At 45.0% G+C, this 27,148-nt stretch overlaps 2 protein-coding genes across 5 annotated transcripts; both read right to left on the reverse strand.

The window, feature by feature from the left end:
* Window positions 1–178: 178 nt before the first annotated feature.
* Window positions 179–22,997, reverse strand: ubr2 (ubiquitin protein ligase E3 component n-recognin 2). 4 transcript variants are annotated; one of them, XM_058651502.1, is made up of 47 exons: window positions 22,974–22,997; window positions 22,508–22,627; window positions 21,228–21,499; window positions 20,551–20,629; window positions 19,863–19,976; window positions 19,650–19,780; window positions 18,985–19,123; window positions 18,850–18,912; window positions 18,624–18,744; window positions 18,362–18,469; window positions 18,168–18,256; window positions 16,996–17,094; window positions 16,622–16,785; window positions 16,441–16,540; window positions 16,233–16,361; window positions 15,228–15,411; window positions 15,039–15,100; window positions 14,832–14,942; window positions 14,617–14,682; window positions 14,417–14,533; window positions 12,685–12,748; window positions 12,013–12,137; window positions 11,875–11,927; window positions 11,631–11,733; window positions 11,502–11,550; window positions 11,246–11,400; window positions 9,089–9,194; window positions 8,895–9,004; window positions 8,377–8,460; window positions 8,011–8,192; window positions 7,670–7,878; window positions 7,477–7,570; window positions 7,214–7,375; window positions 6,322–6,410; window positions 6,172–6,232; window positions 5,942–6,090; window positions 4,733–4,788; window positions 4,527–4,623; window positions 4,118–4,185; window positions 3,847–3,985; window positions 3,666–3,756; window positions 3,436–3,566; window positions 3,204–3,312; window positions 2,970–3,104; window positions 1,648–1,818; window positions 1,428–1,529; window positions 179–892 (listed from the first exon to the last, which is right to left on the reverse strand). In XM_058651502.1, exons 1-47 carry the CDS (start codon window positions 22,980–22,982, stop codon window positions 751–753), a joined length of 5,313 nt encoding a protein of 1,770 aa, XP_058507485.1. In that variant the 5' UTR covers window positions 22,983–22,997; the 3' UTR covers window positions 179–750. The 4 variants fall into 4 exon arrangements, with proteins under 4 accessions (XP_058507485.1, XP_058507483.1, XP_058507486.1 ...); XM_058651500.1 differs by having other exon boundaries at window positions 4,733–4,803; XM_058651503.1 differs by lacking the exon at window positions 16,996–17,094 and adding an exon at window positions 17,186–17,284.
* A 1,495-nt stretch (window positions 22,998–24,492) lies between these two features.
* Window positions 24,493–26,785, reverse strand: LOC131474225 (PWWP domain-containing DNA repair factor 3A-like). Its single transcript, XM_058651989.1, has 6 exons — window positions 26,684–26,785; window positions 25,930–26,069; window positions 25,279–25,374; window positions 25,012–25,197; window positions 24,799–24,887; window positions 24,493–24,686 (listed from the first exon to the last, which is right to left on the reverse strand). Exons 2-6 carry the CDS (start codon window positions 25,984–25,986, stop codon window positions 24,560–24,562), a joined length of 555 nt encoding a protein of 184 aa, XP_058507972.1. The 5' UTR covers window positions 25,987–26,069; window positions 26,684–26,785; the 3' UTR covers window positions 24,493–24,559.
* Between the last annotated feature and the right edge of the window lie 363 nt (window positions 26,786–27,148).

Below are 27,148 nucleotides of genomic sequence, written 5' to 3' on the forward strand. Positions count from 1 at the left end.
TCCTGTGTGTGTGATGTTAAAATCACTGATTTTCTCTACGGACTTTGGTGTGGGGGAGTGAGTGGTTTACAAACTTGCGTAAAATTGCATTAAAATGTAATAACTTTATCGTTTATCATACATACTAAGATGTAACAACTGTTTGTTGTCTTAAGTTTGAACAAAAAAAACCACAAAGTCCTTTTCAAGTTTTTATTTATTTTTTTGTTTTTAATTCTTCTAGAATATCGTACATTTCCTCGTTTATACAAGAATTCACATATTAACATGTCAGAGGTGATCGACGACGTCACATCAGCTCATCCGCGATCGATTTAAAAAACGTAAACAATGTCTCCGACGTCAACATGTGTTTCTGTTCTGAAACAAATAAAAAACACTTTTAAATAAAAACCCTTAAAACCATCAGCTGCTCGATCACAGCAGCTCTGTGATTGGCTGATCGTCAGAAAAAAAACAAAAACACTCCTATTTAACATCTTTCCAATCCGAAAAGTGGGCGGCGGCTTCTTAAACCAGATATTTCCCCCATGATGCAAAGCGAAAGCACAACCTGAGACGAGTGGTGATCACGTGTTTCACCTGTTCAGGTGGGCGGAGCTTCACGTCACTTGTCTCACTCTGATTGGTGTGAAAAATCCCTGAAGGCTGCAGGAAGCTGACTGGCTGACGCATACAAAAATGGGCGGGGTCAAAAGCTTGACAGCATTTGCTCGTCGTCTTTATGAGGGGGCGGAGCCATGCTGAACATCACAGGTGCTGCCAGTCGATGGTGATGAGCGTATGATTGGCCTCCTGAGCGTGACCTATGACCTCGGCGATGCCGTGCTGTCGCCACAGACGCTCGATCTTCCGATAACGTTCCCGACACAAGTGGAGGGGGTTCCCGCGCCTGTGAGGTCACAAACATACAAACCGTCAGACATCATAAACAAACCCCGTCGTCATGGAGACGACAGACTTTAATTTTCCTAAAGAAGAAAAATTTTATTTAGATTCCCAAACTTAAGATTTCGGAAAATACGAACAAAAACGAAGTAACGGTGTCAGAATTTACACGATCAAAAAAAATATTTACAATGTGCGGTACAAAAATTATTTTTAAATTTTTGTAATGCCACTTAACTAATTTTGCAAAAAATTCACATCATTATGATCAAGATTTAACATAGTCATAGCATAAAGTGTTAGTAAATTATCTTTTTTACAAAATGTTCAAAAATGTTTTTTTTGCAGTTTGATACTTTTGTCAGTTTTTAAAATAATTACAAAAAATTAGAACATTCTGTTAATGGAACATTAAAAAATCATGATTACAATTATTATTATTTTTTTTTTTTTACAAAATGTACTCGCAACATGTGATGTTACAAAAGATGAACTTAGTGAATATTAAATGTTACGTTGAAAACAAAGGAAACACTTACTTGAGTCCCTGGTCAGTTTCTCCATAGTTGTCCAGATACGGAGGAGGATAAAAACAACCTTTAGATTTACCTGCAACAAACAACACCTGACTCTCTCTGACTCTACACACACACACACACACACACACACACACACACAAGAGAAAAGTATGTAAAATAATCTATTGTTATATGTAAAGAAGTGTGAGTGTGTGTGTGTGTGTGTGTGTGTGTGTCTCACCTGAGGAAGAGTCCGAGCCCCGCCCCACAGGTGAAGGTGTGTGCGGTGCAGGCGCCGACGTCTTCACCGTCCACCTCTGTCTGACAACAGTAGCTCTGAGAACACAACATGGCGCCGCACACGAGACACAAGGTCGGAGCGCGGGACTTGTCTCCACCTGAACGAGGACACCTAAAGACACACACACACACAGAGACACATGAAGACACACGTGGGAGTGTGTGACTGACGTGAAGCTGGACGCCTGGTAGATCTGTGTGTGCGTGTGTGTGTGTGTGACTGACGTGAAGCTGGACGCCTGGTAGATCACTGTGTGTGTGTGTGTGTGTGTGACTGACGTGAAGCTGGACGCCTGGTAGATCTGTGTGTGTGTGTGTGTGTGACTGACGTGAAGCTGGACGCCTGGTAGATCAGTGTGTGTGTGTGTGTGTGTGTGTGTGACTGACGTGAAGCTGGACGCCTGGTAGATCTGTGTGTGTGTGTGTGTGTGACTGACGTGAAGCTGGACGCCTGGTAGATCTGTGTGTGCGTGTGTGTGTGTGTGACTGACGTGAAGCTGGACGCCTGGTAGATCACTGTGTGTGTGTGTGTGTGTGTGTGTGTGTGTGTGTGTGACTGACGTGAAGCTGGACGCCTGGTAGATCAGTGTGTGTGTGTGTGTGTGACTGACGTGAAGCTGGACGCCTGGTAGATCACTGTGTGTGTGTGTGTGTGTGTGACTGACGTGAAGCTGGACGCCTGGTAGATCTGTGTGTGTGACTGACGTGAAGCTGGACGCCTGGTAGATCAGTGTGTGTGTGTGTGTGTGTGTGTGTGACTGACGTGAAGCTGGACGCCTGGTAGATCTGTGTGTGTGTGTGTGTGTGACTGACGTGAAGCTGGACGCCTGGTAGATCTGTGTGTGCGTGTGTGTGTGTGTGACTGACGTGAAGCTGGACGCCTGGTAGATCACTGTGTGTGTGTGTGTGTGTGTGTGTGTGTGTGACTGACGTGAAGCTGGACGCCTGGTAGATCAGTGTGTGTGTGTGTGTGTGTGTGTGTGACTGACGTGAAGCTGGACGCCTGGTAGATCAGTGTGTGTGTGTGTGTGTGTGTGTGACTGACGTGAAGCTGGACGCCTGGTAGATCTGTGTGTGTGTGTGTGTGTGTGACTGACGTGAAGCTGGACGCCTGGTAGATCAGTGTGTGTGTGTGTGTGTGTGTGTGTGACTGACGTGAAGCTGGACGCCTGGTAGATCAGTGTGTGTGTGTGTGTGTGTGTGTGACTGACGTGAAGCTGGACGCCTGGTAGATCTGTGTGTGTGTGTGTGTGTGTGACTGACGTGAAGCTGGACGCCTGGTAGATCAGGACACTATAATCTTCTGGAAGATCGATCAGTCTGTTTGATTCTCTGGGGAACCTGACGATGACTCCGCCCCCCTGCAGTGACCGCTTCACACCTGGATGACAACACCACCTGATGACGTCACACATATCACACACACACACACACGTTACAGTTGACAGGTTGTTGTGATGACATCATCAGCATCAGAACTGTGTGTGTGTGCGTTACCTGTGTATGAGCAGCTCCATTAGTGTGTGTTGGCTCTGGTAAACCTGCAGCAGGTTGCAGGGCAGACTCAGGTAACTGCACAGCGCCTCCCACTGACCAGGACCTGCTACTACAACCCACACATGTGTTAAAGTCAATATTAACTTGGGGGTGTGGTTTATTGTCACAGTGATGAAATCAAACATTTAACAAAAAAAAAAATCTAATGACACAAATCAACAGATGTTTTTACCCAGTAGGTCAGCAGGGGGCGCTGTAGAGTTCAGGTAGTGGAAGAAGAGGGCGGCGGCTCGGAGGAATGGTAAGATGGCGGCTTTGACACAATGCCACAACTGCCAACCAGAGGTCACTTCAGGTAACGCACTGAGACACACACACACACACAGAGTTTACAATTGATCACACTCGTTGAAGCATGTGAGATCGGAGTTTGACCTTTGACCTTCTGTTGCGTCTCCTCACCTGCCCAGGTGTTTCCTCAGTGTGTCATAGAGCCGACAGGTAAGCTCCTCCTCCTCTGAGCCTTCACTGTCCTGATCCATACACACATCCTCTACACACACACAAGAGAGACAGACAGGTGAGACAGAGACAGACTGTCTCACATGGAACTAACAACTGTGTGTGTGTGTGTGTCTCTCACCTGTGGTGGACGTGAGCAGAATCTGAACCATGTGAGCCACAATGATCAGGTGGAGGATGTGCAAGTGGGCGGAGTCAACACCACTGCGACCACATTGGTCCAGACTCTTTACTGAGCTGTAGGACAACACAGTGTAAACCTGCACACAGAGTTTAGACAGGGTTTAACCTGGGTGTGCTAACTCACTAACTAACTCACTATGCTAATCTTGTCCATGAAGAACATGTGGAACTGTGTTTAAACTGGATTGAGATGAAGAGATTAAACTGACCAGCAGGTGGAGCATGTCAATGTCAATGACACATGGAGTGTTTTCATCCTGAGAGTCTGGAACCAGAGCTGCAACACACACACGCACGCACACACACACACACAAGCACACGCGTATCCGCATGCGCACAGAGAGAGACAGTGTAAGTGAAAATATATAGTAGTAGTGCATGTGTGTGTTTACCTTTAAACAGTCTGATGAAGTGTGTCTATGTGTGTATACCTTTAAACAGTCTGATGAAGTGTGTCTATGTGTGTATACCTTTAAACAGTCTGATGAAGTGTGTCTATACCTTCAAACAGTCTGATGAAGTGTGTCTATGTGTGTATAACTTTAAACAGTCTGATGAAGTGTGTCTATGTGTGTATACCTTTAAACAGTCTGATGAAGTGTGTCTATGTGTGTATACCTTTAAACAGTCTGAAGAAGTGTGTGTGTGTTGTCTTCAGTGGAGCTGCAGTCCAACATGCTGAACTGAACCTAGTGAGAGAACTCAGACAGTCGTCCTGACACACACACACACACACACACACACACACACACACAAGTATAAGTACAGGAAAAAGGTCTTAAGCCCCGCCCCTCTGACCCCAGTGACCAGTCAGATTGAGTTACCTGTCTACAAGGTAAACTTCCAAACAGTGGCTTGTCCTCATCCATCAGGAGGCGCTCTACAAAGACACACACTGTCAGGACATTTGTGTGTGTACCTATACTCTGGATGGTGTAGGCACAGGTGTGTGTGTGTGTGTGTGTGTGTGTACACCTATACTCTGGATGGTGTAGGCACAGGTGTGTGTGTGTGTGTTTGTGTGTACCTATACTCTGGATGGTGTAGGCACAGGTGTGTGTGTGTGTGTGTGTGTGTGTGTGTGTGTACCTATACTCTGGATGGTGTAGGCACAGGTGTGTGTGTGTGTGTGTGTGTGTGTGTGTGTGTACCTATACTCTGGATGGTGTAGGCACAGGTGTGTGTGTGTTAGGGGTGCAACGGATCAAAAAACTGACGGATCGGATCGTTCCGCGGATCAGAGTCACGGATCGGATCATTTTTCGGATCAGCAAAAAAAGTCTGTCACAATTTTTTCGCACCGTCGTAACGTGGCTCAAGCACTTTCAGCATGTGTTTAAAGCCCTCGTTTTGCACAACATGCCTCATGTCTGCACCTATAAACACACAGATAGTGTTTGTGATGTCCGATTGTGCAACAAGGGGCTGCTTAAATGCCGCGGTGATAAGCGGTTGTTGAGCAGCCTTCGTTTTCACTCCTGTCAGTCAAACACCGGTGATGTCGCTTCAAATGCGTGTCCATGCTTGATGTGTTTCCACTGTCATGTGGCTTTCTTGTGCCACAGTGCCGACACACCGTCACGGTTTTATCCACTAACCTCTTTCCTTCATCATTATATTTGACAGGGAAGTCAAAATGCTCCCATACAGGGGATTTAAATGACGCGGGGCGTTCAAGCTCCTCCGTTCCTCCGCTCGCCATGACCACGCTGTGTGTGCGCACAATTTTATTTTTTTTCATAAATCAATCCGCGGATCACGTGTGTGCCGAACCGAAGATATTGATCCGAACGGATCACGGATCAATGATGATCCGTTGCACCACTAGTGTGTGTGTGTGTGTGTACCTATACTCTGGATGGTGTAGGCACAGGTGTGTGTGTGTGTGTGTACCTATACTCTGGATGGTGTAGGCACAGGTGTGTGTGTGTGTGTACCTATACTCTGGATGGTGTAGGCACAGGTGTGTGTGTGTGTGTGTGTGTGTACCTATACTCTGGATGGTGTAGGCACAGGTGTGTGTGTGTGTGTACCTATACTCTGGATGGTGTAGGCACAGGTGAACCAGCTGAGCACAGGGACTCGAGGGTCGGCGTCGTTAGGGTTGAGTTTCAGTGTGACCTTGTACGTGGACAGACTGAAGGTGTTGATCATCTCACTGATGCTGCTGGAGAACGAGCTCCTGACAAACACAATGACATCATCAGTGTCACATGACGTCATTATTGATCTGGATCTGTATGAAGAATAACTACTGACTCACTGTGGAGTGAAGTCCACTCTGAAACCTTCAGGAGCTTCAGGCTCCGCCTCCTCTGCTGCACCTGAAATTACACACACACACACACACACACAGTTACACGAGTATTATTCAGTGTGGCCCCGCCCTCTACATGACTGACAGGTGACTGACCATCAGTTTGCCTCCTGTAGGCGGAGTGTAGTGTTGCGATCTGCTGATTGGTTGTGTTGATCCAAGCTTCCAGAGAGGGATGATCGACACTGAGAGAGAGAGAGAGAGAGAGAGGGAGGGAGGGGGGAAGAGAGGGGGGGTAAGAACAGCTGATTAGTCAATCTATTAAACAATACTTTCTCTTGTGTGTTCACCTTTGTGTGTGTGTGTATACCTGTTGTCAGGAGTGTGTGTATATACACCTGTTGTCAGGTGTGTGTGTGTGTATACCTGCTGTCAGCTGTGTGTGTGTGTACCTGCTGTCAGCTGTGTGTGTGTGTGTGTACCTGTACCTGCTGTCCGGTGTGCGTGTGTGTGTGTACCTGTACCTGCTGTCCGGTGTGCGTGCGTGTGTGTGCACCTGCTGTCAGGTGTGTGTGTGTGTGTGTGTGTACCTGTTATCAGGTGTGTATGTATGTGTGTGTACCTGTTGTCAGGTGTGTGTGTGTACCTGTTGTCAGGTGTGTGTGTACCTGTTGTCAGGTGTGTGTGTGTACCTGTTGTCAGGTGTGTGTGTGTACCTGTTGTCAGGTGTGTGTGTATACCTGTTGTCAGGTGTGTGTGTGTACCTGTTGTCAGGTGTGTGTGTGTATATCTGTTGTCAGGTGTATGTGTGTGTATATACCTGTTGTCAGGTGTGTGTATACACCTGTTGTCAGGTGTGTGTGTGTGTATACCTGTTGTCAGGTGTGTGTGTGTGTGTGTGTGTGTATATACCTGTTTTCAGGTGTGTGTGTGTGTGTGTACCTGTTGTCAGGTGTGTGTGTGTATATCTGTTGTCAGGTGTATGTGTGTGTATATACCTGTTGTCAGGTGTGTGTATACCTGTTGTCAGGTGTGTCTGTGTGCATACCTGTTGTCAGGTGAGGGAGTAGAGGGCAGCAGAGGGATCACTGTGTTGCTCAAACATTCACAGAGTGGACACAGAAACTCTCCGTTCTCCACGTCGTAGCTGGTGTGACCTCTGAGACGCTGCTGACGTCTCTGCTCCTTCACCTGCACGGCCTCAAAGTACCTGAACACAAACACAACACCTGTAATATGTGCGTGTGTGTGCTCACAGCAGCACCTGCTGGACACGAGAGAAACTGCAGCTCCACTGCTGCGGGGTAGTACCTCTGCCAGCAGGTAGCGTGCATGATGTGCCCACAGCTGGCTGTGTAAATCCCCAGAGAAAGATCAGGGTGCTGGAACACAGGGTCGTACCGCTCTGAAACACATAGCCATCAATCAATCCATCAATCAATCCATCAATCCATCAATCAATCAATCAATGACTCAGCAGCTCTGATGTCAGTGTCCTGCTCACCTGGGTTGGGCAGACTGCGGTGGCGGTTTTTAGACAGAACAGTTGACCTCTGGACAAACGCAGCCAGCACCATTGCTCTGCCGTGACCTTTGACCTCCTGCTCCTCCTGACACAGGATACAGGTGACCAGCTGACGTTGATCAGCTCCGCCCACTCTCCTGGGACCAACACACACCTGTGAGACGCAGGTCGGCACCAAACCAGGGGAACTGTGGAGGAGACACATGAACAAAACCTGGTTTTAATGAGGCACAACCTCAGTTCTGAGGAACTAAGATTTGACTTGTGGTTAGGTTTACGGGTTAGTTATTGACCGGTTAAGGTTAAGGTTAGGTGTGTACCTGGAGTGTGCGGCCGTTGACGTCGACGCCTCCAACTCCTCCAGACTCTGCTGAAACAGTTCTTTGTTCTCGTTGATGAAATGTTTCTGCATCTCCGACATCTGAGCCATGATCTTCTCACGACGAAGACGAGCCATCTCCGCCTTCCTCTTCCTCTCCGCCTTGTCGCGGTCTCTGACTGTCTGCAAGTCAGGTCACATGACACACTCAGGTGTGTGTGTGTGTGTTAGGCTATCAAACCTGTCTGTGAGGACATATTGTGTTGTCCTGATGACTTTTAATGAACTTTAACTTAGCCCTAAAAAAACTTCTTCAAAACTTCAAACTTTGTATCCTTCATAACAAAAGTGTGTGTGTGTGCGTTACCTCCTCCTGTCCAGCTCCTGGACTCATGGTGTAGCTGGACGTCGCAGACGTTCGCTCTCTCATTGTTTTAATGTTTGTCACCATCTGCACACAAAGGTCAACCTCAGGTCACAGTTTTTTTTTTTTTAAAGCTGCACCAGCATCAACAGACCCCGCCCCCACACGATGAGATGGCCAAGGACCAACAAGCTCAAATGATGAGTGAATTTTGCTCATATTCTTTTACTGAATGTGTGTTTATTTCATCCTTGAATACAACGTAATTATGTAGATGAATTGTGAGCCTTGTGGTGTTCCATACAGTGACAGGAATATGGGTCCACAGCACACGTGATGCATTCAAGTACCCTCAGAAATGTAATGCTGCTGCAAAAAAGTATTAGACGACTTATCGGCCATTCTTTCACGCATCAAATGATTGTTATTCAACCAGCTTTTAAAAATCAGTTAACCTCTAACACACACACACACACAGTAGGTGATGAAAAAGGTGTTACAGTTGCCATGACGACAGTTACCTTGAGGATCCAGGTGATCATGTCTTTATGAACCTCCAGGTGAGGAGCGTTCTGCAGAGACTCCAACAGAGCGAGGACACTTCCAGAAGGACTGGGAGACTCACCTGGACCTACACACACACACACACACACACAGGTTGTTGGTGTGTTGTTTTGCTGTGTATGTTGTGTTATTGGGTTGCTGTGTTACTGACGTGTGATCTTGCAGGTGTAGTTGAAGGTGACGATGTCATCGTCTATGCTGCTGTTCTCCAGCTGCTGCTGCTCCTCCAGCAGAGCCATGCCCACCAGGTGGAGCACCTGAGCACACAAATGGCTGCAGTGAGACCCTACCTGTTGACCTGGGCCCTTTGACACAGCATGTAAAGCCTGGCTTTTAAAATGGACAGCGATACTGTCAATTTGGTGCAGTAGACACACCCCCATCGCTGTTATAAACACACCCTCGCTGTTAGACACACCCCTTGACTGTCCACTTTTAAAGCACATCTTAAAGGGGACATATTATACCCTATTTCCCCCATTAAAATAGTTCCCTGGTGTCCTAATGAACATGTCAGTGACATGCTTTGGTCAAAATACCATAAGGATGAAGCATCATAGCAGTTCAATAACCCTGCTAAGCCCGCCCCTTTCAGAACGCTCGGTTTTCGTGCATGGTCCCTTTACATGCAAATGAGACACAGGCAAACACACACCCACTTCTTCCAGGGGGTTTCTGATTTGTCCTCGTTACAGCGCTTTACAGCTCTATTCGTCTCCCCCTCCCTCCACTAGTTCTCTGACAATATCAACATGGCAGCGTGCGCAGAAAACAGCCAGAGTGCCGTCACAGGAAGAGACGTTCTACATAAGGATCGAGCCGAACAGTGCCGAACTGTTAATCAGTTAAAAACACTTAGGAACAGCACCACTGATCGCCAGCGGCGCGCGGCGAGCTGCATAAGCTGGCGCTGTATGTTACTGTATCAGACCGGTGACTATGCTCCGGAGACCTCGTCACCGCGGCACCGCTGATCGCCACCGCGGCACCGCTGATCGCCAGCGGCGAGCGGCGAGCTGCCTAAACGCATACAGTGGCCGTTTAGGCGGCTCGCCGCTGTATATGTGATTGTATCAGACAGAGTCTGTGCTCCGGTCATGGAGGACGTACTGAACAAATATTTTAACAATGTGTGTGTGTTTGTACGTCGGTGAAATACGTCCCCTGACTAAATACGGCGACCGCTGGCCGCAGTCTAGTGCGAACACACGAACACACGTTTGCTGACTTTATCCGGCACATTAGCTTCATATATCAAATCCTCTGTGGAAGTTTGTGTAAAACACTGTGCTCCACTGTGCAGCCACCAACAGCACACTTGTCCCTCCGCGTTGACATAATACCGCTCTTCCTCCCTCGCCTGCACTCTCGCAGGGACAAGGTGGAGCTAAGGTGGAGCTCTCGAAGTAAACTTACTGGTGGGGCGGTAACATTCGCGGTGAAATGCGCATGCTGACGTCATAAGCGCAGGGAATTCAACATCGAGTGTTTTATCGCCTATACTTACACTTAGGGGAACCACGAAAACATGACGGAGTATTCTTTTTCCACACTTTGGTGACTGGTAGGGCCCCCAGAGTCCCAAATATAAGTATTAAAATGGTTAAAAAGTTGATTTTGCGTAATATGTCCCCTTTAAAACCCATTTTTACTCTTTGGCTTTTGACACAGTATGAGAAGCTAGTTTTTATCTTTCTTATGGTTTTATTGTATGACTTGTTCATTTGTGTTGTATTTATACTTTCTACAGTATTTTGTTTAATTGTTTGTTCTTAGGTCTATTATTATCGACATTTTACTAACTTTATTATGTCATTAACCTCTCTCGCCCTAGTTTGTGTCTTTCCTTCCTTTCCTCTCTCTCTCTGCCTGTCCTCATTTTGCAGGTTGCAGGATCCAGATCCAGTTTTTCGAGGCTATTATTTTCTTCTGTCTCTACCTCATCTCTACCTCTTGTCCTTTCTCTCCCCCCAATCTGTCCCCCATTTCTCCTTTCAACCCAACCAGTCGAGGCAGATGCTGCACATCTTTGAGTCTGGTTCTGTCAAAGAGTTTTTTCTCTGCACTCCATGCTGTTGTTTAATCTGTAAGACGACCTTGAGCGCGGTGAAATGTATTATTATAATTATTATTAGGTCATTTTCATATTTTATATGTTTTATTTATTTATCTCTGATGGACAGCACTTTGTTTCAGCTGTATTTTTAAAGTGCTTTATAAATAGAATTGTATTGGACTGGACGTGCGCGCACACACACACACAGTTGGAGTGTATCTGTGACATCAAAGATGTAGGCGTGGCTCTTACCCTCTGCAGCATGGACTCAGTCCAGCCCCCCCCACTGGGCTCCACAGCCCACTGCAGCACAGCGCCCTCTATGGCCAGCAGCATGTCACACTGCAGCAGGTTCACTAGACTGGCAAAGAGGGAGGAGAGGGGGGGGAGGGGAGGGGGAGGGAGGGCTGAACACACACACAGATTTACATTTTATCAGTTTCACCTGCTGTTACCATGGTTACACACACACACACACACACACACACACACACACAGGTGTGTTTACCTGTGTCTTCACCATTCTGTCTCCTCAGCTTCCTCTGAGCCTCTTCCGCCTGAAACACACACACACACACAGTTACCATGACAGTCCAGCTGTGGTGATGAAAGGACGGTGGTTACCATGACGACACACCTTGGACTGGTCGGCTCTGCTATAGTGATGGAAGTACAGGTTGAAGTGTTTGTTCCACTCAGGACGCAGCTCATACAGGCCACGCCCCGTCACACCTGGTTCCCTGTTGGCGCACACACAGTGATGATGTCATCGATGATGTCACTGCCTCATTCAAATCAATGTGACTGGTCAACAGTGGTAGTTATAGTTAAGGTGGAACAGCAGTGATAATGGTGTATTTAAGGTGGAAATGAAAACACACTTGAATGAAGCCACGCTGTCGATGACTCGCTCCAGACCTGTCTCCTTATTCCCCTGAAAGGTAGAGGAGAGTCACAGGTCACATGACATGTAAACAGACAGACAGGTGAACAGAGAGACAGGTGAACAGATGTCTCACATTCTCAGGTAAAGCCTTCACCAGCTCACTGTGAGCCATCCGTCTGATCGACAGCTGGTGGATGATTTCTCTTCTGACCTCATCAAAGGGCGCCACCTGTCCAACACCTGACACATAACGCTCACCTGGAAACAAGCGCACGCACGCACACACACGTTTATATAGTATTCATAGTGAGGACATTCATTAACATAATGGATTCCCTAACCCTTACCTTAACCTTAACCATCACAAGTGCCTAATTCTAACATTTACCCTAACTGTAACCTAAACCTAATTCTAACCCTAAAACCAGGTCTTAACCCTGAAAAAGACACATTAAAAGGGGTGTCAGAATGTGGGGACCAGCCAAAATGTCCTCACTTCCTTAGGTATACAAGTTTTTTGGTGCTCACAAAGATACACACACATTAGGGCTGAACGATTTTAAATAAATACCTAATTGCGATTCTTTATTTTAAGGAATTGCGATTCGCGATATCTGAGGGAATGATGTATCATTTTTATTATTTTTATTTATTTTGACACACATTTTGGCTTTAACAGATATTGCGCCTCCTTCAATTTGAAAATTGCAGTACGCTGTATCACACACACACACACACACACAGTGTGTTGCTCTGGCCTCGTGTGTAACGTTACTTTTCTCATCGGCATCATCTATTAACTCACCGATGACCATGATGATGAGGTGAAGCATCTCCTCAATCAGTGTGTTGTTCTGCTGGACCACATCCTGTCAACACACACACACACACACACACACACACACACACAGTGTCATTAGTGTTAGTACTGACCTTGTTGACCTCTCTGTATCTCTTCCTGACCTGTCAGTGTCAGTACTGACCTTGTTGACCTCTCTGTATCTCTTCCTGACCTCTGTCAGTACTGACCTTGTTGACCTCTCTGTATCTCTTCCTGACCTCTGTCAGTACTGACCTTGTTGGCCTCTCTGTATCTCTTCCTGACCTCTGTCAGTACTGACCTTGTTGACCTCTCTGTATCTCTTCCTGACCTCTGTCAGTGTCAGTAATTACCTTGTTGCCCTCTCTGTATCTCTTCCTGACCTCTGTCAGTGTCAGTACTGACCTTGTTGGCCTCTCTGTATCTCTTCCTGACCTGTCAGTGTCAGTACTGACCTTGTTGACCTCTCTGTATCTCTTCCTGACCTCTGTCAGTATCAGTACTGACCTTGTTGACCTCTCTGTATCTCTTCCTGACCTGTCAGTGTCAGTACTGACCTTGTTGGCCTCTCTGTATCTCTTCCTGACCTCTGTCAGTACTGACCTTGTTGACCTCTCTGTATCTCTTCCTGACCTCTGTCAGTGTCAGTCTTGACCTTGTTGACCTCTCTGTATCTCTTCCTGACCTCTGTCAGTGTCAGTACTGACCTTGTTGGCCTCTCTGTATCTCTTCTTGACCTCTGTCAGTGTCAGTACTGACCTTGTTGGCCTCTCTGTATCTCTTCCTGACCTCTGTCAGTGTCAGTACTGACCTTGTTGGCCTCTCTGTATCTCTTCCTGACCTCTGTCAGTGTCAGTACTGACCTTGTTGGCCTCTCTGTATCTCTTCTTGACCTCTGTCAGTGTCAGTACTGACCTTGTTGGCCTCTCTGTATCTCTTCCTGACCTCTGTCAGTACTGACCTTGTTGGCCTCTCTGTATCTCTTCCTGACCTCTGTCAGTACTGACCTTGTTGACCTCTCTGTATCTCTTCCTGACCTCTGTCAGTGTCAGTACTGACCTTGTTGGCCTCTCTGTATCTCTTCCTGACCTCTGTCAGTGTCAGTACTGACCTTGTTGGCCTCTCTGTATCTCTTCCTGACCTCTGTCAGTACTGACCTTGTTGACCTCTCTGTATCTCTTCCTGACCTCTGTCAGTGTCAGTAATTACCTTGTTGCCCTCTCTGTATCTCTTCCTGACCTCTGTCAGTGTCAGTACTGACCTTGTTGGCCTCTCTGTATCTCTTCCTGACCTCTGTCAGTGTCAGTACTGACCTTGTTGGCCTCTCTGTATCTCTTCTTGACCTCTGTCAGTGTCAGTACTGACCTTGTTGGCCTCTCTGTATCTCTTCCTGACCTCTGTCAGTACTGACCTTGTTGACCTCTCTGTATCTCTTCCTGACCTCTGTCAGTGTCAGTACTGACCTTGTTGGCCTCTCTGTATCTCTTCCTGACCTCTGTCAGTGTCAGTACTGACCTTGTTGGCCTCTCTGTATCTCTTCCTGACCTCTGTCAGTACTGACCTTGTTGACCTCTCTGTATCTCTTCCTGACCTCTGTCAGTGTCAGTACTGACCTTGTTGGCCTCTCTGTATCTCTTCCTGACCTCTGCCAGTGTCAGTACTGACCTTGTTGGCCTCTCTGTATCTCTTCCTGACCTCTGTCAGTGTCAGTACTGACCTTGTTGGCCTCTCTGTATCTCTTCCTGACGTCCGCAGAGCTGAATATGTGGAAAAGTTCAAATCGACTCATAACAATCATCAGGAAGTGGTTTGGATCCATCATGGATGCCCCCACCTGGAGACATGGAGACATTACAGCTGGTCAGTGGTGTCAGTGCAGCGGTCAGTGTGGTCAGTGCTGTGTGTGTGTGTGTTGACCTGCAGCATGTTGATGTCTTTGTCAAACATCTCCACTCTGCACTTCACATTGTGGTAATAATAGATCTGAAACAAGAAGAACGTTGTTACCATTAAACATGAAGTTATCTGGATAACCAGAGTTCAATATTAAGTTTAACCTGAAAGTGCCTGGTTAACCAGAGTCAAACTTGAAGTTATCTAGATAACCAATCATAATTCCGGTTTGGACTCACCTGGTTGATCAGGGAGAAGCCGTTCCTCCTCCACATCCCAGCATGCACTTGGGCACAGAGCACCAGGCAGCGGAGGGGGAGCTCAATCAGTAGGGGAGGGCTGAGTTCACCCTGAGGATGGATACACACACACACACACACACACAGAGATCAGAGTGGATATACTTGATCAGTGATCAGAGTGGATGTATTGATCAGGTGACCCACCAGGGGGAGCTGCTCAGGGACACGTGAGGCCACCTCAGTCCTGCTCAACAGAACATGCAGACCTGTAGGACAACAGCGCTGGTTACTGTGTGTTCTCAGTGTCACCATCTGCTGGAAATGGCTGTCGCCTCTTCATCAAGCTGCATTATCACTGTCGTTAGCTCGCAGCTCGTGTGTGTGTGTGTTTACCTGCCAGCAGTCTGCACACCGGCAGGTGTATGGACACCTTTTCCTGGGACACCTGGTACCTGAACGTCTCCACACAGTGTCCGGCCAAACTCAAGCTGATTGGCTGCTCACCATCAGGGAGGCCACTGTGACACTGACTGAGCGCGCTCAGACACCTCCTGTACGCCTCGATCAACACGTGCTCCTGAAACAAACGCACACGCACACACACACAAACTGTGACATGGTGTTGTGGGGAACTGTGTTGCTTAGCATCATGTAGCAGAACTATATAGCATTGTGAAGCACAGTGTCATGTTTTTAAGTGTACAATAGCTTCATAGCATCTTGTAGCGCTATAAAAGATTTGTACAACACTGTGGGGCATCAAGTCCATAAACTAACTAGCCAAGTATAACTCAGAAGTAGGAATATATTGAATGGCCACCAGAGGGCAATACTCATTCTAGACTATCGCAGAGTAGCACTGAGTAGCACAGCCTACATTCATGTAGTGCTGAGTAGCATAGCATAGATTCATGTAGCACTGAGCAGCATTGTCTAGCATAGCATAGATTCATGTAATACTGAGTAGCATCGTGTAACATAGCCTAGATTCATGTAGCACTGAGCAGCATAGCGCAGATTTATGTAGTGCTGAGTAGCATAACATAGATTCATGTTGCACTGAGTAGCATAGCACAGATTCATGTAGCACTGAGCAGCATAGCATAGACTCATGTAGTGCTGAGTAGCATAGCATAGATTCATGTAGCACTAAGCAGCATAGCATAGATTCATTTAGTGCTGAGTAGCATAGCATAGATTCATGCAGTGCTGAGTAGCATAGCATTGATTTATGTAGCACTGAGCAGCATTGTGTAGCATAGCATAAATTCATGTAGCACTTAGAAGTGTCCTGTAGAACAGCATCATGTAGCACTGTGTAGCTTTGTGTAGCGTACTATCGATTCATGGAGGACTCACTAGCATAGCATAGCATTATGTAGCTCAGTATAGGCTTACATCAGTGCAGCACCACTCCTGGATCATGGAGATGATGGGAGTGAGTTTCATCTGCAGTGTGAACGCTGCCTCCCATTCAGGCTCCATCTCTATGTGCTGTCCAACCTGTCTCACCACCGGGTCCATACCCTGAACAGACAGACATGTCCACAGGTCAGAGACAGACAGGTCCAGGTGACCCTTAGGTTTCCGTGTCTCTCCAGTTTACCTGCATACACTTGAGCAGCTCCAGAAAAGCATCCAGACCTTCTAGAAACTTCAGTCTGAGCTGATTGGTCCATTCAGAGGGACGACTGATCAGGACGTACCTGTCCACACGTCAAAAACCAGTGAGTATCCACAAGAAAACATAAAATATATGATTGAATGAGTGAGTAAGTGGTTCTTACTTCAAGTCTCCGATGAGGCTCTGGACTCGGCCGAACTTAAAGGCCTGCTGCGCCGTGTACCGGTCGAACTGGAATCGTCCCTGCAGGTCTCTGTGACGGAGGTGATCCACAAACGTCCTGATGATCGTGCTCATGAGGTTCTGCTCCACCATCAACATCCGCGCCTGAAGACACACACACATACACACAAAGGTGGAATCAGCACGACAGGAAGTGTACTTGATGACCGATTAGCTGACAGGACAATGATTCCAACAGTGTGAGTGTGAATGTGTTGGTCAGAATATTGGGAACACCTGCACCTCCGATGACATCATCTGCAGCTCTGATGACATCATCACCTCTCACCTCTGTGTCAGTGTGACCTCACTCACCAGTGACGGGACGGTGAACATTTGCACGGAGAGGTCAGTGATGGAGAACTCACGGTCGTGGTCGTCCGTCACATAGTCGCTCTGCAGTCGTTCATAGTTCTACCAGCGGGGGGAGAAAGAGAGCAAGACAGAGAGAGAGAGGGAGAGAGAGAGGTGTGTGTAGTGAGGAGGGGGCGGTGCCAGTACTCACCATGGTCGGGACAGTGAAGAGCTGAACGGACAGTGACGTCACTGACACCACTCGCTCGTGGTCGTCCTCCATAAAATCTGTCTGGAGGCGCCTGTAGTTCTAAAGAGGTTAGAGGTCAGAGGTCACTGCTGCCATGCTGACCCCGCGCGCCCCCTCATCCCATCTAAACTCCCAGCATGCACCGGGATAGCTATTTTCATTAGGAGGGTTGGGCATTGTTTGAATCTGATGGATTCTGATTCTGAAATTCACTCAGTCACCAGCTGTCAAATCACACTGGCGTCGTCAATATTTCCTCTAAATGTGAAGATCATTTTCAAAATTAACATCATGTTCTTTTGAAGAAGAGCTGATACGAGTGATTGAGACCACAATCTCCTGAGGAAAACATTTACTGAAATCCAACAGAGTCGCCCCCTGGTGGCCAACAGCAACTTCCTTGGCTTCACTTTTCAAACAGCCTATGGTTAGAGACGACGCCTGCCCCTGGTTGTTAGCTGTTCAAGTGATGGGAATTCTGGGAACATTTTGAAAGATGCTTTTCCTGCCAACATGGCGGAGTAAACAAATTGAGTCAGGTGACATCTGGAGATCTATACGTGTGTCTTTCATGTCCTTCATCCATGTTCATCACAGTAAAGTCTCGCAAAAAGGTCCACACGAGTGTGTCGTCTGACCAAAACCACGTCCAGCGCAGACAGAAACTATGAGTCTGCATGTAAATCAGATTTATTCTCTCTTATTCAGTCGTGATCACATTGGATTTATGTGTCCAAATTAAACCTAATGATCCATATGGGTTATTTTGGTGATGTCGCAGGTGTACATATTGGCACTTTTCCATTATACAGTTCTAACACTGTTCATCCATCAGCGACAGCACCTGGTGTTCCTGATGTTCCAACTGATACCAAACTGAGTGGAGTAAAACTGGAACTGCATGATGGAAAAGAGCCACATGTGGATCAATCAGGTGAGTTACCTTGGCAAACTGAATGGCAAAGATCTTCTTGTACTCGAGGTCCATGAGGAGACTGTTCATGAGCAGCTGGTGGTAGATGTTCCTGGCTCCTGTACAAACACATGAGGTTTCACATGTTTATCATCAAATCAACAGCTCTCTCTCTCACTCTGTGTGTACAGGTGTGTGTGTGTGTGTGTGTGTGTGTGCTTTACCTTTCCACATCTTGGAGTCGTTGAGCATCAGTCTGTCGACCAGGGACGAGTTCTCTCCTTCAGGACCCTGCTGAAGTCCAACCTGACAGAGAATTCTCCTAAGACCATCTGAAAAATAAACACACAAACAACACACTGAAGAGCAACACACACACACAGATAGATAGATAGATAGATAGATAGATAGATAGATAGATAGATAGATAATAGATAGATAGATAGATAGATAGACAGACAGATAGATAATGGTGTCCAGACCTACCAGAGTACTGAATGATCTGACCCAGCCAGGTGAGTGTCTTCAGAGCAAAACACTGATGAGCGACGACAGATGAGTGCATCACCTGAACGCGGAGCGGCTTCGACTGGCGGCCGGTGTTCCTCTGAGGGGGCGGGGCCAAAAAAGGAAAAGAAGAAAAAGACGCATAATTAAGAAGCTTAACCGACAGTGAACATGTGACAACACGTGTGACACACATGACACTCACCACGATGATGGACTTGGCCTGTTCACAGAACTGAAAGTCTCCATAACGAACAGACTTCCTGCCCTGAACACACACACAGGTCAGTGTTTTTATGATGATTGATTGATTGATTGATTGATTAATTAAGACACTGACCTCTCTGTCGACAGTCGTGGCAAAGCTTACAGCCTCTTTTTGGCTGCAGTTGACGGCTTTCTGCAGCGTGTAGATCACCTGCTCATACGTGTGGACTTCATCATTAAACAACATGCAGTAGAAGGTGTCTGCTCTATCCCTGTACACACACACACACACACACGCAATTGTGAAAACAAAATGGCTGCCAGCGAAGACACAAGGGAAAACAGATTTTAGTGATTCAACAAAAAAACACAGTTAAAAAAAATCTACGTCCATTTAAGTCTATTATATCTTCAGAATACATTCACGTCTTTATCTCATTGTTTGACAGACTTTTTCAAAAGGAAAAACCACTGTAAACCACTCACTCTCCCACACCAAACCCTGCAGAGTAAATCAGTGATTTTAGCTCGCAGGGACACAGGAGCTGCTGGTCCTCTGCTGCCTCGTGTGGTCACTTTGTGTCACTGAGTTAAGTTGAAATTAAATATTTCAAATGCTGAACTCACAAAACAACCCATGTGAGCTTACCGATGGAGGCAGCAGTGAATAAACAACTCCTGTGTCCCCACAAGCTAAAATCACTGCTTTTCTCTATGGACTTTGGTGTGGGAGAGTGAGCATGTTCTGTAGATATCGTAGATGTAAACTCTTTGTGTTGTTTGTGGTTAAATTCGTACGGTGGTTTGAGTCCTGCGGGCAGCTCGTCCTCCTGGTCCCAGGTCAGAAGGTCGACAGCGTACCTCAGCATGATGGAGAAGATGCTGAAACAACGGGCAACCACGTCAGCTGGAAGCTGAGCAACAGGGTCCTGAGAGACAGACAGGCAGGCAGAGGGTGAGACAGAGAGAATGGCACACATAGACGGACGAACAGACAGAGAGCTGTCTCACCTCCTCAGTGTCTCTGCTAGTGTCTGTGGGTGTGTGTTTCTGACAGTAAGGACCTTTCTTCCAGGCCTCAGAGTCTCCACAGTCACAGAAACCTCCACCGCCTGACGTGGTCATCTAAAAACAGACACACACTTTCACCATCATACAACACTGTAATGTGTGATCTGCAAATCTGTTTGCTCTGTAAAAAGTCAGAAAATGGCAATCAGTGTTTGTCAAACCTGGAAACTATGAAGTTCTCAAATGTCTTTGTTTTTGTCCACAAACCAAAATGATTCAGTTTTAATGATTTCTTTGTTTTATGGAGCAAAAGAAACCAGAACAAATTCACATTTAAGAAGCAGAAAAATCTCACAAACTGGTTTTAATTATTAAAACACACTCAAACCCATTCATCGGTTATCAAAATAGTAATGTATTATTTGATTAATAATCGACTGATCATTGCAGCCCCACACGTGTCGTGTATGATGCTGATCCTCACAAGGACCAGATTACCAGAATGTACATGTGTATGTGTATATTTATGTGTGTGTGTAGCGTCACATCACATGCAGCAGACAGTGGACTCTTAGTGTCAGCCACAGACTTGTAGCTCTGTGTGCAGCTTGTTGAACTTTGACCTCCGACATCACACATCCTAAACAGTGTTGGGTCACATGGTTACTGTGTGTGTACATACACTCACCCTGTATCGATGGTCTTTGTGGACACTGCCCAGGAAACACTGCATGCACAGAACACATGTGGGATCAGCGGCACACTCCCTGAACACACACAAACAAAAAAAATGAAGTAAATCACCATGGTAACTGCTGCAAATGTTTCTCTTAATGCTGCATTCTATTTACGTCGGAATATGAATCACCAAAGAGGCCGCAATAAGATATTATCGTGATATTTAGGTCACGATACGATGTTATCAAAATATTCAAGACACAATACGATATTATCACGATATTTAAGTCATGATACAATATTATCACGATACGATATTTAATCACAATACCACAATATTTAAGCTCATACTGAGCTTACTGGTACTGAGCTAACATAAGCTCAGTACCAGGCTTATGTTAGCTCATTATCAGGTCAGGGTTAGCTCAATATCACGTTTATGTTAGCTCTGTATCAGTTTAATGTTAATATCAGGTTTATGTTAGCTCAGTATCAGTTTAAGGTTAGTTTAGTATCAGGTTAAAGTTAGCTCAGGACGAGGTTAAGGTTAGCTAGTGAGCTAACCTTAACCTCGTACTGATAGTGATCAGGTGTAGCACAAAGACAGGTGTAGCACACAGACAGGTGTAGCTCAGACAGACGGGTGTAGCACACAGACAGGTGTAGCAGATCAGTGGGTGTGGTTACCTGCAGGAGTAGGTGGGCTCTCCCACCTTAAACACGTGTCCACACAGCGGGGACGGCTGGTTGTTCTCCTGGAGACGCGCCAATCCAGCGGCAGGCTCCTCCCCCAGGAGAAGCCATTCCAGAGGAGCCAGGAGCAGCAGCTGACAGGCTAGCTCCTCCCTCTGCTCCTCCCTGCTGTTCACCCCTGTCGGACCGAGGCAAAGAATTCTGGGAACATACACGGCCAGGTGTCGGAATACGTCCTGCTGCAGATCGACCGCCGTTAACCAGCGCTGAGGACCAAGAGACAATTTTATACAACAATAATAACATAATATAAGCACATTATATCTACAGTATATATGTGTCATCATATATATTGTAGATATAATGTGAGACAAGATCTGGTCTTAGATTTATCGTCATATTTATCGTAAATGTCATTGTTTGTAACACAAGTAAATATCCTTCATTTAAAGTATTAAAGCAGGTTTTATCTGACATGAAAGGTAATAAGTGTATTTTTAAGATCATGTAATGCGAACCATAAACAGTAGATTATATGTATTTACAGTGCATGTACAGTGTACTTACAGAATACTTACAGTGTATTTACTGTGTACTTATAGTGTACTTACAGTGTATGTAGTGTACTTAGTGTAAATAGAGTGTAAATACAGTGTATGTACAGTATATTTACAGCGTGCTTACAGTGTATTGTCTCAAACCTTTCACAAGTCCAGAGAAACAACAGCTTTATATCCCCGTGTCTTCTATTTTAGGAGGACATATTGTCTCTACTCGTCTCTGTGGACCCTGTTTCTCTAACTCTCTGGTAAATAATTAATTTTGAAGCACAAAAGACGCTAAATGTTAACTGACATCAACCATCTGTCTGTCTCTGTGACACCTGTCCCTCCTTTCGACTTAGACACTGTCTACTTTTTGGACTCTACTTATCTCATTGGACATTGTCAACTTGTCTCTCTGGACCCTGTCTCTCTGTCTCTGAGGACCCTGCCTCACACTGCTCGGTTGTTGACGCGCAGTGTCCCGCGGCTCGGGCGGTGTAAACACAGGGTTTTAACCCGGGGAGGTGGCCTGACAGGCGGACAGGTGTCTCTGTCAGCCTCGCTCTGACACATCACTCCCCGCCGCTAGCCTAACATTAGCGTTAGCATTAGCGGTGGCTTGGCACAGCCCCGCGGATTGACCTCTAAGTAGCGCAGGTGCGGGGCTCAGAGTGACGCAGTGGCCGCACAGGGGCCTCGGCGGGGCGGACACATTCAGCAGCTTCTTACCGCAGCGGTGTCTTTGGCGGAGAAGTTGAGAAATTCCGAACATGGAGCAGACGCTGGCTCCATATCTGGTTCGGCCGCCGCCATCTTTCCTCCCAACACGAAAATACAGGTCTGTGGCTGCTGCAAGAAGAACCGGAACTGGAAATGATGAACAGCTGGGAGGGGGGGCGTATTTGAATATTTCTTGTAAACAACAATCATCTATTTTAATCATTTATTATCATTTCAGTTTATTGCTTCGCTACGGAAGAGGATCAGGGCCACATGTGAAAAAAATGTGAATGTTCACAAACTAATAATAATAAAAGTGAACCCTGAGAGAATAATGCTGGACATCAAATTAAACAGTAGAATCTGACCTAAAAGGCGGTATAAAGCTATTTTAAATGTGACAAACACAGCTCAAATAACAACTAAATAAATAACTACATATCAAACTTCGTACGGAACCGCTGCGTCAACCCACTCGCCGCATAACGCCGCATTTCTGGATTTAAGGCTCCGACTTAGTCCAGAACCCACTCCATACGACTCAAATGACAGCGGAGACTCCGCTGTTTCTAATGTATACGTCACAGCAGTCTACGACAACGCATTACGAAGATCAGAACCAAGGAATAAAGACAAAATAAATCGGTTCGCCAAAAGACAACTTTAAATTGCGCTTACCTTTGATGTTTATCCGTGAAAAGTAGATTTTCCAATGCAAACAAAGCTCTGTCTGGTCGGACGGACTTCCTGTGTTACACTCAAAACATTCCGGGCGCCTCTAGCTGACGTAAGGACCCTAGAGGAAGCATTACCATATCCAAACAAGTAGGTCCAGCTGCAGACCCGCAGACCACTCAACGAAACGCCCCTTTACTCAACGAAACGCCCCTTCACTCAACGAAACGCCCCTTTACTCAACGAAACGCCCCTTCAAACTACACGACACTCTGATTGGCTCTCAAGAGACTGCGTCTGAAACGTGATGACGTTTACTAACGTGATGACGTTTACTAACGTGATAACGTCTTCTTTTATTGAAACTTTATTTACACACGCGTATTTCACAGACACTTGTTGACAAGAGACTTTTATCCCGGTGTGCGACAGGAATAGAGAAGAATAAATACTCGTGTTGACTTTTATGAACACAGAAATGTATTTTCTGTGAAATTTGTGAATAATTAATGTCACTTTGTAAAGTATGAAATGTTATAGCCAAACTGCTAAAATATATAAATGCTGATTGGAAAAGTTCTTTGAACATCACGTTTACACAATATAGTATCACGTTTTTGTGATATAATTATCACGTTTATGTGATATAATGATCACGTTTATGTGATATAATTATCATGTTTATACAATATAATATCACGTTTATACAATATAATATCACGTTTATGTGATATAATATCACGTTTATACAATATAATATCACGTTTATGTGATATAATTATCACGTTTATGTGATATAATGATCACGTTTATGTGATATAATTATCATGTTTATACAATATAATATCACAAATTCCACTTTGAACACACACTTTGAATAATTTCATTTGTTTTTGCAAACTTCCAACATCATGGCAACCTGTATGTTACAAAAAGGTGTGTTTAATATAGGCCTACATTTATTGAATGTCTTATTAGTCTGTAGTTTGACATGTTGTTCAACTGGACAGAACAACGATTAGAACTAATAAAAGTCTACTTGATCAGGTTTTTAACCTGAAAGAAACCCTCCTTAAATTCTGTGCTGGTGTGGTCCAGGTGATGGTAGACAGATGTTAAGTAGAAGAGATCTGCTGAGTATGTCATTAAGGAGATGTGACCTATTTCCAGGAAGATATGTGAAACATTGGTATCTGAATCAAACCCAGCCAGTTGGACATCAGTAGGTCTTTTGATGAATGTAAAACAAATGCACTGAAACCCTTGATTCTGCACAGAAAGTTGTTTAATTTTCAAATCCATGTAATGAATACAAGTGATGAATGATATATTTTCTTTATTTTATACACAACAGACTATCCAGCAGACACATTCACTACCCAGGGATTACAGGCACCTGAGGAATTCCTCACACTCCAAGGCTTTCTTGTGATTGCTCAGGAAGCTATCCAGTTTCTGCCTCGCTTTTGAGGAAATGTGGCTCTGAAGCTGTTCCCCAAGCTGGGTTATCTCGCTGACAAGACAAAACGATATAGCAAAATAATGAAGTCGTTAAAGACACTCAAATACATAATAAGATATAAACTGAAAATTGGATTAACAGTTTCCTAAACTATCCGGCTTACCTTGAGTCAAACTCTGTGCCACGCATGTACATCTCCTTGGCTTTGTCCAGGGAGATGGAGTGAACAGCTCCGAGGGCGTATACTGTTGCCTGTGGCATGAAGATTAAGATTTAAGATTGTGTTAGACAGTGACCATGTGTTAAAAGGAGACAGACATATGCAGTCATATAAAACATGTAGTCTACAAATCAGTGTCAGTGTGTGAGATCTCACCTCTGGCAAAAGTACATCCATTACAAACGCCACTGGATCTGCAGACTTCTTGTCTGTCTCAGTACGTTCGAGTACTTCAGACAAGAAGTGCATGACTTTGTCCACTTGTTCATCATCTTCAAAAAGAAGGATGACCCTGTCCTGTTTCTTGGCCCAAGGAGACACCGTGTTGCCTGTGATGATGTTCTATAAAAATTGTATAGGATTTTAGTTTGGGTATTCATATACAAATACACAAACACCACACTAAATGCCATTGTCACTCACTTTAAGGTGTTGCAGCATGCCCTGATCCTCTGTGATTACACTGGTTAACAGACAACATGCCTCGCGTCGCTTCTGTTGGGCTTGTTGGGCCCTTTCCTAAAATTAAATTACACATAATATGCAACACTGAATACATGTGATTAAGAACTTTGAATAAGACATTTTCTTTCCCTGATTATTTGCACTTCCTCTGATAAGAGGTGTCATCCTGGCTGGCAACTTGTTTGGCCACAGTAACATCACTGCCCTAAATGGATATACAGATAAGCCTGTCTGAGAGGCAAATTGTTACATTACTTCTGAGAACAATCATTATTATCAGGGGCATCTATAAAAATGCAGGAATCTTGAAACTTTTTCTCAATATCTAAATTCTCAACAAGAGTGAAAATAAAATACACATTGACTTAAGATTCTACACACATGAAGTACAGTACACATAGATGAAATGGCTCCAGCATTAGTTTACTTTACTTTACTTATTTTGAGTTTCTGATACTCAAATGGATGAGTTGAATAGTTTGATGGTCACAGTTATCCATGGTCAGGACAAACAGAAATAACATCACATTTCATAATACATAAGGCTCATGGGGAAATTAAAGCCTTTCAGCGTTGAAATGAAAAAATATTTGATAATTTAGGACTTACCACCGTACTCCACCATTGACCTTTGGTGTCCCTGCAGATGAGCCACAAGCTTTGCATAGCTCCCCTTTTTTGTGCAGATCAGTGTCCGAGTCGCATCTCCTCAGCTCAGGGTCTGCTCCTTCACTGAACGTAGTGTTGCTCTATAAGAGAAAATGTAAATTAAAATTGTATTTTGTATTTTTTATCATGGAAACATTTTTAATCCAGAATCAAGTAGTAATGAACTGGACTGCATTTGCCTTTAAGACTTTCCCTGTCCTAAAATATAAGCAGGCTAACTGAAATAAATCAAATCAAATGACACTGTTGACTGTGATTCAACAGAACTTCTAATTTCTAAACATGAAAAATATTATTCATCATTAAATCTTTTATCTTAACAATTGTAGAACTGAGGTCACACGTTTTCAAATGAGCAAAGCTGTGTGCAACTTGTCAGAGTCATTTAAAGATTAAAAAACAGATAAATACTAATATATAGAGATCATATAGTTTATCTTATACGTTTCTTGGTTGAAAATGAGACAATGTTATATTGTCAATGTTATAACCTGTACCTATAAATAAAAGAAAAAAAGGAAAAAAAGAAAAAAAAGGGAGAAAATCGCTGCGTCTTGCTTGCTGTTACAATCGCTATCGTTACAGCATGCAGACATAACTGGTTAATAAACTGCACTTAATTGATTTAATGGATACAAATAATGAATATTCATCCAGTGTTCAATATCAAAATGTGTTTTTTATCCATTCTTACCTTTTCCTCCGTAATTTTCCCGTGTTTTTCCCGTGTTACTTTTTCGGGTTCTCTCTTCATACTAGGTCAACGTAAACTTCATCACGTTTCAGACGCAGTCTCTTGAGAGCCAATCAGAGTGTCGTGTAGTGTGAGGGGGCGTTTCGTTGAGTAAAGGGGCGTTTCGTTGAGTGAAGGGGCGTTTCGTTGAGTAAAGGGGCGTTTCGTTGAGTGGTCTGCGGGTCTGCAGCTAGACCCTTCTCTATCCAAACGCAGCAAATTCTTCTTCTTCTTTTCTGAGGTTTAATGGCGGTTGGCAAACAACGATTTGGTGCATTACCGCCACCATCTGGTATGGACTGTGGATCGAAACGTTAAACCAACTGAACTATTACTTAAAAGTGAAAAAAACAAATAATAATAACAATAGTAATAATAAATAAATAAATAATTATATCTATTTATATACATATAGATACAGATATA

The sequence above is a fragment of the Solea solea genome, chromosome 15, assembly GCF_958295425.1.
Source record: "Solea solea chromosome 15, fSolSol10.1, whole genome shotgun sequence".
Classification (NCBI taxonomy): domain Eukaryota; kingdom Metazoa; phylum Chordata; class Actinopteri; order Pleuronectiformes; family Soleidae; genus Solea; species Solea solea.

Coding starts and splice junctions, on each gene's coding strand:
- ubr2 (XM_058651500.1), bottom strand. Junction 18,470..18,623: donor TCAGATCATTCAGTACTCTG/GTAGGTCTGGAC, acceptor TTTATTTTTCAG/ATGGTCTTAGGAGAATTCTC. Junction 9,005..9,088: donor CTACACCTGCAAGATCACAC/GTCAGTAACACA, acceptor GTGTGTGTGTAG/GTCCAGGTGAGTCTCCCAGT.
- LOC131474225 (XM_058651989.1), bottom strand. CDS start 25,986: ATGCAAAGCTTGTGGCTCATCTGCAGGGACACCAAAGGTCAATGGTGG. Junction 25,375..25,929: donor GTCAATGGTGGAGTACGGTG/GTAAGTCCTAAA, acceptor ATTTAATTTTAG/GAAAGGGCCCAACAAGCCCA. Junction 24,888..25,011: donor TGGATGTACTTTTGCCAGAG/GTGAGATCTCAC, acceptor TTCATGCCACAG/GCAACAGTATACGCCCTCGG.